Source organism: Cercospora kikuchii, assembly GCF_019650295.1.
Source record: "Cercospora kikuchii DNA, contig_00004, whole genome shotgun sequence".
Taxonomy (NCBI): Eukaryota; Fungi; Ascomycota; class Dothideomycetes; order Mycosphaerellales; family Mycosphaerellaceae; genus Cercospora; species Cercospora kikuchii.
This window is the reverse complement of record NW_025408585.1, coordinates 1,146,262-1,159,909: the sequence shown is the minus strand read 5'-3', so window position 1 is coordinate 1,159,909 and position 13,648 is coordinate 1,146,262. Positions and strand designations below refer to the sequence as shown.

Genomic DNA, 13,648 nt, shown 5'->3' with positions numbered 1-13,648 from the left:
AATTAGGCCCACCGACGAGTAAGACTCTCCGCGTATCAGCTTTGTGTTCGTAAGCTGATCCTGGTCAACCACACACAGCTCAGCCTTCCACTTCCTCCAACAGCTCTGACGAGCCAATAGCTGCGCAGTGGACTAGAGCCGCCACGTGTGAGTGGCTTACGAGCACTGACTTTGTGTCGCGTGGTGGGAGGCCTGGCCCGTCCTTACGTGCGAACGGTCTGTAGGGATTTCAGACGCTATTTTTCAGTACTACTGTACTCAGTATGGTGGGGCTCTGGACTAATTCGCGCTGAAACAAATTGCACTGCATCAAGTGTTATCTGGTCACTATTCGCTTGATGAGATGCACAACATCGCAATCGCAGACCACCAAAAAAAGATGTCGCATCACAGGTTCAGCTGAGGAAGCCACAGTTCACCGCTCTGCCGTCTCCGAAGCTTTCATTTCCAGCCACCCCTCTCAAGTCAGAGGGTTCGGGCAGCCCAGGTTACCAAAAGACGGCGCAACAAACTGTGCAAAGAATGCCAATGCCTCGACAGTCGGAGTGACGACACTGTTGAGCGTCGATGGCACTTGACCAGTGGCCAACTGATACAGCAAGCACGATGTCTCGGCCGGCGTAATGGAAGGAGAGATTTTACCATTGCGAATCGCTCCAAAATTTCTGGGCAGCGCATTGAAGGAACCAGGAGCGGTGTTGCCTCCGAACTCAACCGGAGCGAGGAGATACATCTTAAGAATCTCCTGTGTCACCTTGTTGTTGTCATATGGCTCGACGCGGTTGACCCAGTTGTCAGGTAGCTTCTCTTGGACGAAGAAGGATGTAATCGTCGCAAAGTCTGGTCGATAGCCTCGATTGCCATTTGGGAAGAGCTCGTAGAGGAACGAGGCGGCACCGAAGAGGAGTAGCGAAAGTGGACCCTAGTAGAAGTGTTAGTGATTCCATGGCTACAGATTTCGATGACGATGGACTTACAAAGAAGAAGTTCGGGTTGTCTCTTTGAGACTCTACCCAGCGTTGCTTGCGGTACTTGGCCAAACCCTGCAGGTTGTAATTGGCGCCAGTCGTCCTCGTCATGCTTGCGAAGAGAGTGGTATTAAATCTGAAGTTGTCTCCCTTTCCAAGGAAGAAGTCGTTCCTACAAAGCGATCAGCGAGGCGACCGAGCCAGAGCAACTCGAGTGTGTGCGCATACCTCGTCAGACTTGTGTCTCCTTCGAACTTGTTATGTCCGACTAGACCTGGCTGGCTGCCAGTCAAGACACGGTTAAACGACGTTCGACCAGTGGCATCGCAGCCGATGGACAGCTTCTGGGTGACGAGATCGCCATCGGCTTGAAGTCCGAGAAACGCCAGCAGGTTGGCCAAGTCATAGCCGACGTTGTAGACGTTCTGTTGAGCATCGACAAGCTCCTTGTAGGTCGTAATGCCATCTCTGGCCACTGCAAGGAAAATCAGCATAAGTCAGAGGTCTGCATGGTGATAACCTTACGAAAATTGTGGTTCGCCGCAGTGTTTACTGTGATACTCAGTCAGCCGATATGACCCTTATGCAGATTGGAGTGGGTCTTACAGCCAGGGCATGGTCCACGAATGTCTGTAGCGGTTGGTGCAATATATCGATGATCGCTATCGCCGACTGCAGGCACCCGATATCCTCCGCGTTCTGAGCCACAATTAGCCAAATACATATGATCGATAGAGGGTGCGGATGCATGCCTTTACCCTTGGTGCCATTGACAGCACCGTTGTAAGGATATTTGGCACTAATTGGCGCGGCGTTCACATGTCTAGCATTGAAGGGGCATGTCGCCTCGGAGCCTGGACCAGTTCCTGGTTGTTGGCGCTCAACGAGCATAGACGAGTCCACGCCGGGCACTTGAGGAACCCATGGGAAGGCGCTGACTGCTTCCGCAAGCAACAGAGCTGTCGTGACCACCTTCATCCTGGCGGCGAAAGAGGTCGTTGCTGAATGACTCCTCCAAGTCACTCAGGTACTGGCCCACACGTTTCTCTTATAGTCCGTTCCAAGGCTGGAAGGCTCTCCTGTCGCCACCACAACGTTTGACGAATTTTGCTAATCCTATGCTTTGAATGGCCTGTACATCTTGCCCTCAGTACTTTTGCAGCCATCTACGACAATGCACCGTTCTAGCGGCGACAACCAAGCTAACCATGAGGCGACACGGCTGCAATTGCTGCAAATAGCTCTTTCTGATCACCTCAAAGTTCGAACTTGGTCTGTTCCCCTCAAATTATGCTAAGCCACAGACGACGAGGCTGTGCGGAGAAGAAGATGAGCACACAGTATGGAATCTCTTTGTAGCGTGGGATCCTCGCGAGATGGTATCTGCGTCCTGCTACTGGCTGAATGAGAGAACGCCGCAAGCACTAAAGTTTGTAAGCCCTGCAGGAGAGAGGTTGTGCTGTCGACTCAAATGTCAACATCGAATACGGTCTGGCCAGTGATAGTACAAATCAAGCGGCAAGGCGGTCTTGAACGTCATGCTTAGCTTGGTTTAAGCTTCGGGAGGAACATGCTTCTTGCGCTGATTTCCGGACCTAGACACGCGCTGTCCACGTGCAATAGATTGCGGCATGCGGAGGCGATGACCACGGGCTACTGGCGTGTACACTGTCAGAAGCATGATTGAGCCGCCAATTGTGCGTTCACGGATCCAGCTTGGAAAACCTACCACGCTCAATGCTATTCGGTCGCACACGACCAGCAGTCAGTCTTCATTCGAATTCATCGTACAGCACTGAACTCCGCGATGAGCTCCAGACCGTGGAGATTTGACGAACGTAGTTGTGCAGACGGCGCTCAGCCTGCTCCTTCGATTTGGCATGTCTACCGTCAATACGCCTCCAGCATCACGATCGACGCTAGTCCAAGCCGTGGCTGTGTCAGCTGAGCTATCTACATGCGTATTGGTCGGCTGCAACTTCACCTCCTCATTGTAAGGCCTTCACCTGCATGTTTTTGCGAGAGATTCGTGATTTTTCCTCCTGCAACGAACGAGTCTAGACTTGCACAGAGTATTGAGCATCGGTCGATCAGGCCTGTCCTAGCCCAGCTTGTAAATGTCTGCAGATTCCGATTTTCGGCAGTGGCACTGAGCCCAACATGGTCCAGGTGGGAACGGTCACAGCCTTTCAAACCTGGAAACTAATATTGTTGGTTCACAGTGACCCTCACACCCTTCGTTCCATGCTTCGGCCTAGGCAGAAAGTAATCGTGAGCCATGTCCACAGCATCTCTGTCTGTCTCGAACAAGGTAGCATCGATGTTCCTAAAGAACGTTGCGAGGCCGATGTACAGCTCTGCATTAGCAAGATTCATGCCGAGACACATACGAGGACCTTTGCCAAAAGCAACGAGGTATCTTGACAGCGGGCGGCCGTTGGGTGCCAGGCCACCATTCAGCCATCTCTCAGGCCTGAACTCATGCGGCTCAGGGAAGATGTCGGGATGCGTTTGTTGCAAAGTGATCGACATGCCGAATATGGTGCCTGGCGGTAGGGTGTAAGCTCCGTATTGTAGAGGTGCGCGTGGATTGGTGCGGAAAAGACGTTGTGCGACTCCACCCATGAGTCGAGTCGCTGTTGAGTATATCAGCCATGTGTCAGGGAGAGCAAACTTCTATGTCGGATACCTTCTTGCACAACGGCGCTCAGATATGGTAGGTTTTGCAGCGACGACAGGCTCGGCATGTCCAAAGGATCCGGTATCGCTGCTTCGAGCTCTTTTCGTAGCTGTTCCTTGACCTCAGGTTTCTGGAGAACCCAGAAACACGCTGTTACCATGATTGCTTTAGTGGTCTCTATTCCAGCAAGGACTATACTCTGCGCCTCATCCGATCTACATGATGTTAGATCTTGATGTTTCAGATAAAGCGGACGTGAGACGACGTACAGAACCTCGGGAGTTTTCTCCTCTGGTCGAAGGAACTTGGATGATAAGATTTCATGGAACACTGTACGATGAGCGACGTCCTCGTAGCCTTTGTTCTCGCCCTCCATGATCAGTCGTATCTGTTTGTCGATTTCCTGCACTCAGAGAATTAGCCAGCGTTCGCAACAAGCGTGCTTAATCCATGTATTACCGCATAGAATGCTCCCAACGCTCCCATCTGCGCATTCAACTTCGCTAGGATTTTCGGAGGTACCATCGACAGAATCCTTGCGAGCCACGGAACGTGAGTCAAAGCGTGAATCGCTTCCATCAATCCTTCGGAGGCGTTGGTAAATTCAGCTTTAAAGTCTGGATGTTCCGCACAGCCATAGGACATTGCCATCGCATACCATGTGACAGCATCTGTTGTCCATGCTGCGAAGACGTCGTCCAACCGAAGCACTTTACCACTACCAGCATAATCCTGTTGTAACCTGGAGCATAGCTTGTTTATAGACGACTGCAGATATCCAGAGAATTCTCGGACGCGTGCCGTGGTGAACAACGGTGCGATTGCCGAACGTCGTCTGTGATGTTCTGCATGTTCAATCTGTTCCGAAGTCGCCAGAGTGATCCCCAGCCGGTATTTTAAATGAGCAAGTTTATTGTTCTTCGACTTTGCACTGTACATTTCGTCGAAGAACTCGGGATCCAGAATATGTACCTCCCATGGAGTGATCCGAATGATGGGTCCTGGTAATTTTTCAGCGTCTAGTCTCGTATATCCTGTAAGGCATACGTCCCAGAAGTGGTGGCTTACCATATTGTTTGTGCCACTCCTGTATCTTGAAAATAAATTGTCCACCTTTCACCAGATCATAATATGTCTCTACCAGACCTGTCGCTGCTGCCAATCTCGGCCCTGGGATATGTGCCAACGGGCTGAAGAACAACCTATACATCAAAATGAGCGCTAGGCTCAAGGAAGCAAGCGTAATGGCGTAGAAAGAGGGCTGTTTCGAGATAGCTTCGAAGATGGCATTGAAGGTCGTCATATTGGCCGTGCTTGAAGGAGTCGATCAAAGCTGTGAGCTCTCTATCGTGCTTGATCTTTTGATGCTATGCGGCTTCCTCGGGCTGCTGCTCATCAGTAATCACCCAAGATGAAACAACAAGTCATTGCTTACGGTACACGCCCTATGAGTCGGGTCCAGCGTTTCTCGTCATATTTTGCCAGGACTCATTACAGCCAATTGATTGTACGACAGGGAGGAGCTTGACCGAGGCAACAGCACACAGACAGCTGAGGGTGAAGTGCTTGGCGAGGTCTGTATCCGATCCCTGCAAAGCACAATATCGGCCGACATGTCTGGCGTTGAATTAAGCGAGCTCAGCCTTCGTCTCTGCAAGCGACAGCACCGCTGTTCCAATCTTGAGGAGTCTGTTCTTGCGGACGTCTAACTACTGCCATCTGCTGTGGTTGTTGGCGCTGTGGCCTTGCACCGGGCATTGTGCTGTGCTTCCATCCTGTGTTTGTGTTGCGATTCGTGTTCGTGGACTACGTGCATGCGTCGGGTTGACAGCACAGCTCTGCTGCAGCAGCGTTCGCAAATCTCCACAGCGCAGCACGCATCTTCCACACGAAGCTGCAGAACCAGAGTAGGACACCATCATGCAGCGGCATTGCCCAGTCGTTCGTCGGCTCCGCCATGGCACTTGCAGCGATCAGCTCCATCTGCGGTTGCAGAACGATGCACATAAAGTCAGCTTCTCAGCAGGTACAACGTTCGTTCTTTCCCACTCTAAACATTGCGTGGCAATACTGCACATCATGATCGCGCTTGACTCGAACGTCCTTATCTTTGGAGCGTGCGTGTTCGCAGCTTACCGTGTCTGGGTCGTTGTGTACAATCTATATTTCAGTCCGCTGGCCAAGTTTCCCGGTCCCAAACTCGCCGCAGTGTCTTACCTTCCCGAGTTATACTACAATTTATTCGCTGGAGAAGGTGGCCAGTTTCCCTTTGTCGTCCGAGAGTGGCATGACAAGTACGGTCCCATCATCAGAATCAATCCGCATGAGCTTCATGTCCGAGATGCGAGCTGGTTCGACACCCTGTACAACAACTCCCGACCGGCTTGGAAGATCAAAGGCTTCGGCATACGATTTCAGACCCAGCATACCGCCGGCGGTACTGAGGACCCAGCGTTATTCAGACCACGTCGAGCAGCACTGAATCCCTTCTTCTCGCGACGAAGGGTCGCGCAAGATACGCCGCGTTTTCAGCAAAATGCCGCGAGGGCAATGCAGAAAATTGAGCAAGAGTATGCCAAAACGGGTAGTGTGTTGCACCTTAACAGCTTATGGGGTTGTTTCGCTGCAGACAACCTCGTGAACGCCTGCTTCGATCAAGATATCAAGTTCCTGGAGAGTCCTGGATTCCGTGCGGACGCGAATGAGGCGCTGGTCGAATTGCTGGGAGCTGCGCATGTGTTCTACCACTTTCCAGCACTCATGTTTTTGATGAAGAAAATTCCAGACAGAATCATGCTTTGGCTTAACCCAAGCATGGCGCCACTGCTGAAGTTTTGGGCGGTGAGTTGGAAGCTGTCGTATCTTCCCGGTACGCTGAAGCTAATATGCCTAGTTTCTTGCCGAGAACGTCAACAAGGTGCTTGCCACACCGGCATCAGCAAAGAAAGAAGGCGACCGAACCATCTTCAGCGCGTTGCTTCAGGGAGCACTTCCACCTGAGGAGTTGTCGTTTGATCGCTTGCACCAGGAGTCCATAGCGATCATTGGTGCCGGAGTGGAAACGACTGCTCGGTCTCTCACAATAGCCTGCTTCAACATTATCGACCAGCCCGCAATACGCAAGCGTCTGGTCGCTGAGCTATGTCAGGCTGCTCCCGACGAATCTGTCATGCCAGACTGGGACGCCTTGGTGAAGCTTCCGTATCTCTCCGCGTGCATCGAGGAGGCGATCCGCCTGACCTATGGTGTCTCCCAGCGACGGGCGCGAGGATTTTTCGACGGCCCTCTCATATACAGAGACTGGGTGATCCCGCCCGGCGTCTTTGTAGGCATGGACAACTATGATGTTGCACACGACGAAAGCATCTTCCCCAATTCACACGCATATATACCTGAGCGCTGGCTGGGCGAGCCGCTCGCCCCAGATGGCCGGCCACTGAAAGTGTACCAGGCTGCGTTCGGCAAAGGCACACGAAGCTGCATAGGCATCCACCTTGCATATGCTGAGCTTTACGTAGGCCTGGCGCAATTCTTCCGCTCATCCTTAGGTTCGCGGGCGATTGTTTACGAGGGCGATAGATCAGACTTGGAGCTGGTCAGAGACCAATTCGTGCCGCGACCGCGAGCCAGTAGCGAAGGAATCAAGCTCAAATTCGGTCCCACGGATGAGCAGTAGGATCTGCAATTTCGCGAGAGGCATTGTTGGTGGATGGGAATTGTCGTATCGATGTTTGTAGTTAGCATTTATTCGACGACGAAAACCAATACCAACCCACGTACACAGTGAGCACAGACCACAGACGCCACAGACGACCACACCAATAAAAGCTAGCTGCAGTAAACGAAACCTTGACTACAGTACTCCGCATCGTCACCGGTCTCATCGACTTGTGGCTGCCAGTCAAAAGCACCAGCTGAAATCAGTACCACAATATAATATTAATCTCTTACCTCAACAGCGCCTTCTCCAATTCTCAAGTACAGTCAATTAACAGCATGATGTCCAATGGACAAATCCCTCGAAATCCTCAACCCCAAACCCTGGGCGTCCCGCAAACACACCTACACAAGTGAGACCGCCAAAACTCTCGAATCACTCTCCCGCGAAATCCTGGAAGCAGCCACAGCCCGCGACTGGCAAAACACTCTCTTCACTCAATACGTATCCCCCAAATTCATCGCCGAATTCGAACACTCTGCGGGTCAAGTCCTCGATAGCTGGCAAGCCTACATCGAACATCACGAACGTATAGCATCCCAAAATCCAGACTACGGTTTCGAAGTGCTAAATACAGCCGCTGATGTGTACGAATTGAGCGGGAAAGCGATTATTTATGTTTTATTGAAAGTTTTTGGGCATCCGAAGAATGTGCAAAGGGAGAGTATTATGTTGATGTATTGGCGGAGGAGGGAGGGGTTGTGGCGTTGTCATAAGGAAAAGGTTATAAGGGGTTTGCATTGGTTGCCGGAGTGTCAGGTTGAGATGGTTGCTGAGACTGCCCCGGCGGAGTTTGATGATGCTGATCAGGAGGATGACGAAGATGCTGCTGATGGTGAGAAACAGCCAACGACAGGTGGTTGAAGAGGGACAGGGTCGTATTTTGAGCTTTCGGAGGTGGCGGAATCGATGAACAGGCGTTCCATGATACCCTGCTGGGATGTACAGAACCAAGTGGCTTGTACAGCTTGCATGACTGATAGTGATATTTCTGCGTTGTGCATGGCGCTTCCCACAACTGACTATTAAATAATAGTTGGTTTGTGATCCGTTTTTCAAGCACTAAAAATGGTTCGAACATGTTCGAGCGGCATTGCCTCCCAAAGGGCCTGGAAATCGAGCCCGTCTTGGAAGTACAGATCAAAACGAAGGTCTTCGAGTGTCTAGATTGTCAAAAATTGAAACAAACGCCAACTGCCTGGGTATCATCGTCTATGTTGATTAGATTGCGAGCTTTCGCAGCTCACACAGAATCGTTTTTCACACGAAAAAACATGCGACTCGGGCATTGCGACCCTGTTCGCCTTTTCTCTCGTGCTCTATTCTCAACTGTCGAAGCGAACAATTCGGACTCAGCAGTCCTGAGCAGTGGGACTGATTCAACGCACACAGACCACCTTCACTTCCAGAGCATGGTGGTTGTGAGCCCTTTCCGGTGCAACGGCTAGCTCGCCTGGGTGTTGCGAAGCGATGCGGAAGATGTCGAATTTTTGTCGCCCTGTCCTTGCTGCTGTCGAACCTTATGCCCATGCCTGAGTTTCCACTCTGCCGAAACCTCGCCTAACGTGGGTTCCATCATCGCGACAGAGACAGTGGATCCCTTGGAGCGCTTTCAATCGAGTCGTCTCGTCGATCCACCAGCAAGTCATCCGCTCTATCCTCTACCTCCACATGCACCTCGCAAGTTTGCGTGTGCCGTATGATCATCCTATCCGAATCGTCGCTGCCAGTCGATGTTCGATTCGACCTCACATGTGTAACGTTCTTTCCCCAGCTCTGTCGCCCGTCGATGGGATCTTTCTCTGCATTACTATTCTGCGTCCCAGCCGCAGGTGTGCCCGCTTGGCCGCTGCGCGCGCTTCTCTTACCAATGGAACGCAAGGCATATGAGTTTTCACTCCCTTGACCGTATCCGCTGATGCCTTGAGTGTCGTACGTCCCCCATCCAGTGTTAAACGCCCCAACAAAAGGTTTAAGCGTTGGAATTGTGGCGGCTATCAGACTCCAGTGCATCTCAACATTGAGACAGATGAAGGAGGGGACACCTCTCAGAAGAGGTTCCGAAGATCCTAGCATGTCGCTGAGGTAATGGATTCGTAGTATCGCAGCTATGATGACTGGCAGACGCAGCGAGAAGACCGAGATGACTGTGACCTTTTTTGAGAGCTCGGTTTGCAGATTGTAGACCAGCCACACCGGCATTGCGAACAGCAGAATCTCGATGATGATGTTGAAAGCCGTGATAATTTGCCACGAGCGGTAGTTGTTGGGGCATTGATCGCCCACGATTTGCCATGGAGGATGTTGAGAGCATCGAATGGCTTGTGCCAAAAATGCTGAAATTCCCCATACGCAGGACAAGATGAGTACTCCGTAGCAGGCATATACGCGGCTCTTGATGAAGACTATGCGTGCGAGCAGCAATGCTACGGTGCATTTTGTGAGCGTGTTCGTGATGAGGTAGAGCAGTTGAGCAGCGTAAATCGCCTGGGATGGAATCAGCCTTGTTATAGCGAGGACAGACTTGTACGATCGGTCCTACCTTTTCGGATTTAACAATCTCTGATTCAGTCAATAAGTCCAGAGCTTTACCCATGCCGTACGAGATCGATACGGATGATACTGTGGTTTGAAGCATGCCAAACATCTGCATCGAAGTGTCGAATTAGCCTCAAATACGTAATGGGGCGCGCGCATGGCTCATACTGTTGCGACAGAGCAGACTATATCGTCCATTCCAAAAGGCCCACTGACTGTTGCACGCATGTAGCAGCGGACCACGAAGCAAAGGACAACCCAAGTGGCCATTAGTGTGCAAATTGTGAGCGCAATCCCGCCATGATCTTGGTCGGTAGTGATGAAATTCCTTGGGCCAGAGTTCATGTCCGGGAGGACAGGCAGTTCAGCAGTAGCCATGGCGGCAGCAGTGCTGCTACAGCAGCAGGCTGCGCTGCTTGTTCAGCTTTCCTCCTAGCTTTGGACTATGGGGAAATTTCGAGAGTGGCAAAGATGTGGACAAATGCATCGCAAAAGGATGCCGGCTCCCAGATAGCAAACTCCACACAGAAAGTAGGCGCGAGTGGTGCAGCGTGACAGGTTGCGTTCGCTACGGCGCGGGTATGTGAGCCTGTGCGCTGCTGACCGCGCGGCCGCATAACGGTTGACGGCGCATATGCAGATGGAGATCCCGGGGAACGACGACAGGAAAGCAAGACTACTAGGATCGTAGGAGGGTTTCTGCAGCGCAGTCCTAGCCCCGACCGTGGTCTCTTCGGGATTAACGACATCCGCGTGCAGCAAGTCACTGCTGATGGTATTTTCGCGCGTCGAGGGTGCGTTTATTGTTGGAACATTTGCTCAGCTTACGCTTCGCCGTGGTACTGACGGTATCGCAACCTGGGAGCATGTTGTGCGGCGCTGCCGCTGACCGGCACCACAACGCCTCGAGATGCACGACCAGAAGGCGTGAAATGTCGCGGTTCACATTTCCCTGAGTCGCATACCGATGGATTTTGAGTTCAATGGCACAGCAGGACCGCGCCTTCATTGGCCGCCGGCGCGAGAGGTGCTGAAGGATGCGCTGTCACGACGGCAATCGCTTGCAGGAGGCGCGACACTGATTGCGTGTGATGGACATGGGGAGCAGCGGCGTGGGCGCACTCGGTCGGGCGAGCGTGGCATGGGAAGCTGGTCGATTAGCACTCGGGAGCTGTGCTGATGGGGGGAGGGTGGTGATGCCGTAGTGCGCGAGGAGCGTCGGCAGAAGTGGGAGAGGCGAGGCGAGGCGAGACGAGGTGATCGACACGCCCCAATCGCGCCAAGCTCCAATGATGCGATTTAAGCTTCTTCCTGCTGCTGTGCCGCACGACACGACGCGGGCGGGCGTCGACGAGGGCAAACGGACGAGCGATGCCAGAGTCAAGCAAACCATGTGGCGGTCTCACTTCGCGGCTCCTCTTCACAGCGCTCTCCTGTGCGACGAGTCGAGGCCCGTGGCCCAGAAGTCGTCAGACGCCCGGGAGGCCTGGCAGCATACAACCAACCCGTCTCCTCGACCTGTACGGGATCCCGGCATGCCACTTCAGACGTATCACAAGCCAGCTGTGGCTGCTGCTCACCTCGGAACCCTCATCTAACTAGGCACATTCTCCCTGCAGAAAGCGTTGGACTCGTCTATCCGGACAGACTAGTGGAGGAATTACATCCGTCAATCTCGACCTTATCCATCACCCCGTCTCTTCACTCCCATCGATCTTCTTGAGCTCGAACCACGCCACGTGGACGACGGTAACCGCGTGGTATCCTCGACATCCGGAGATTTACGACCACCTGGGCCCCCGGTCGTCTATCTGTTGAAAAGTGCGCGTCTCACAAGCAACACTATTCACCATGGCACACAACGACAGTCCTTCGGGCAAAGAAGCCCTATCGCAGGTCACCATGGACGACAACATGGACTTCAATGGAACCGACTTGCCACCTGAGAAGCAAGGGACGGTCGTCGATCGAAGAGACATGTATCGAATGGGCAAGCAGCAGGAGTTCCGGCGCAACTTCAGCTTCATTCCCATCTTTGGCTTCGCCGCCGTCCTAATGATGACCTGGGCGTCAGTCTTGAGCTCCGCAAGCTACACTCTCCCCAACGGAGGTCTTCCAGCCATGATATGGATTTATATCGTCACACTTTTCGGCTTTGGTTGTGCCATTCTGACAATGGCCGAAATGAGTTCTATGGCACCCACGTCTGGCGGACAGGTGAGTGATATTTTGCCACAATTTTCAGACCCGAAGAACTTATCGCTAACATTCGCCAAGTATCATTGGTATGGTGCTTTTCGCAGCCAATTCTCGATGTGTAGACAACTGACACGGTCTGATCAGGGTCTCCGAGTTTGCACCACCAGGTTTCCAGAAGCTCCTGAGCTACCTCGTTGGGTGGTTTTGTGTTCTGGGCTGGCAAGCAGGTGCGTAGTGTAGCTTCTTCTTGCAGGAACGTTGACTGACTTCTCTACAGGCATAGCAGGGTATGGCGTGCTGCGAATGATTGTTGTGACTACAGCTAACACTTTGTGTTGCGACCTGCAGACAGTGCTTCACCGTAGCGACTCAAGTCCAGGGACTGATCGTTCTCAACGACGAAAATTATATGCCAAAACCATGGCACGGAGTCTTGTTGACAATTGCAGCAGCGAGCGTGGCGGTACTATTTAACAGCTTGTTCGCTCGCAAACTCCCTCTTCTGGAAGGCCTCGTCCTCATCCTTCTGGTCTTTGGCTTCTTTGCTGTGCTTATTCCTCTGTGGGTGTTCGCGCCAAGACAGCCTTCTTCTGCGGTCTGGACAGACTGGCATCAGACCTCAGACTGGCCTTCGATGGGTCTCGCCGCACTCGTGTCGTTTACTGGGCCAATTTATGCATTGATCGGCCCTGATTCGGCAGTACACATGGTCAGTGAAAGACCAGGAAATTGGATGAAACATTCGCGCAGCTTGCTAACATTCATCACCACTATCAGGCAGAAGAAGTCCGAGACGCTTCACGCACAATCCCCCTCGCCATGGTTTCGACCCTCGTACTAAATGGCATCACCGGACTAATCATGGCTATCACATTCGCCTACTGCATCGGACCCATTGAAGCCGCCCTCCAACCCCAATACAACTTCGCCTTCATCGGAACGTTCTACAACGCAACTCAATCGCACGCCGGAGCAACAGTCATGACTTGCATCATCACAACCCTCACCCTCTGCTCCGCAATCAGCAACATCGCGACCGCTTCTCGCCAAATGTTCGCTTTCGCCCGCGACCACGGCCTCCCCTTCGCCAGAGTCCTCAGCTACGTCCAACCAGGCCTCGATATCCCGCTTAATGCCGTCTTGGTCTGCTTCATCTGCACAATACTGCTCTCCCTCATCAGTCTCGGCAGCGTCGTAACCTTCAACGCCATCCTCTCCATCGGCGTAGTAGCCCTCCTGACCTCCTACCTCACTTCCATGGGCTGCATTCTGTTGAAACGAATCCGAGGCGAGAAGCTCTTACCCCGAAGATTCGATCTCGGAGTCCCGCTAGGCTGGTTCGCGAACGTCGTGGGGATAGTCTATATTCTTCTCGCTTTTATTTTCGCTTTCTTCCCATTGGCGAATCATCCGACGTTGGAGACTATGAACTGGGCTTCGGCAGTGTATGGAGGTGTGGCCATCGTTGCGACGTTTTATTACATCTTCTACGCGAGGCATATATACGTCCCGCCGGTATCGCGGTTGGCGAAGGATTTATGAGAG

The 13,648-nt window shown here is 52.5% G+C and overlaps 6 protein-coding genes across 7 annotated transcripts; 3 read left to right on the top strand and 3 right to left on the bottom strand.

The window, feature by feature from the left end:
* Window positions 1-460: 460 nt before the first annotated feature.
* On the bottom strand, window positions 461-1,946 carry CKM354_000668200 (uncharacterized protein; the record flags this gene model as incomplete). The annotated part of the gene is made up of 6 exons (XM_044802007.1): window positions 461-922; window positions 978-1,140; window positions 1,197-1,443; window positions 1,494-1,520; window positions 1,575-1,667; window positions 1,721-1,946. The coding sequence occupies 6 exons, from the start codon at window positions 1,944-1,946 to the stop codon at window positions 461-463; spliced, it is 1,218 nt and encodes a 405-aa protein (XP_044657942.1).
* A 1,224-nt stretch (window positions 1,947-3,170) lies between these two features.
* Window positions 3,171-4,951, bottom strand: CKM354_000668100 (uncharacterized protein; the record flags this gene model as incomplete). The annotated part of the gene is made up of 5 exons (XM_044802006.1): window positions 3,171-3,604; window positions 3,658-3,863; window positions 3,918-4,051; window positions 4,108-4,649; window positions 4,717-4,951. 5 exons carry the CDS (start codon window positions 4,949-4,951, stop codon window positions 3,171-3,173), a joined length of 1,551 nt encoding a protein of 516 aa, XP_044657941.1.
* Window positions 4,952-5,727: 776 nt separating this feature from the next.
* CKM354_000668000 (uncharacterized protein) lies at window positions 5,728-7,324 on the top strand (the record flags this gene model as incomplete). The annotated part of the gene is made up of 2 exons (XM_044802005.1): window positions 5,728-6,489; window positions 6,542-7,324. 2 exons carry the CDS (start codon window positions 5,728-5,730, stop codon window positions 7,322-7,324), a joined length of 1,545 nt encoding a protein of 514 aa, XP_044657940.1.
* Window positions 7,325-7,654: 330 nt separating this feature from the next.
* Window positions 7,655-8,230, top strand: CKM354_000667900 (uncharacterized protein; the record flags this gene model as incomplete). Its single annotated transcript, XM_044802004.1, has 1 exon — window positions 7,655-8,230. One exon carries the CDS (start codon window positions 7,655-7,657, stop codon window positions 8,228-8,230), a length of 576 nt encoding a protein of 191 aa, XP_044657939.1.
* A 711-nt stretch (window positions 8,231-8,941) lies between these two features.
* Window positions 8,942-10,282, bottom strand: CKM354_000667800 (uncharacterized protein; the record flags this gene model as incomplete). Its single annotated transcript, XM_044802003.1, has 3 exons — window positions 8,942-9,853; window positions 9,909-10,013; window positions 10,073-10,282. The coding sequence occupies 3 exons, from the start codon at window positions 10,280-10,282 to the stop codon at window positions 8,942-8,944; spliced, it is 1,227 nt and encodes a 408-aa protein (XP_044657938.1).
* A 1,473-nt stretch (window positions 10,283-11,755) lies between these two features.
* Window positions 11,756-13,645, top strand: CKM354_000667700 (uncharacterized protein; the record flags this gene model as incomplete). Of its 2 annotated transcripts, XM_044802002.1 has the most annotated exons (6): window positions 11,756-12,121; window positions 12,182-12,189; window positions 12,248-12,330; window positions 12,381-12,390; window positions 12,452-12,812; window positions 12,881-13,645. In XM_044802002.1, the coding sequence occupies 6 exons, from the start codon at window positions 11,756-11,758 to the stop codon at window positions 13,643-13,645; spliced, it is 1,593 nt and encodes a 530-aa protein (XP_044657937.1). The 2 variants fall into 2 exon arrangements, with proteins under 2 accessions (XP_044657937.1, XP_044657936.1); XM_044802001.1 differs by lacking the exon at window positions 12,381-12,390 and having other exon boundaries at window positions 12,469-12,812.
* Between the last annotated feature and the right edge of the window lie 3 nt (window positions 13,646-13,648).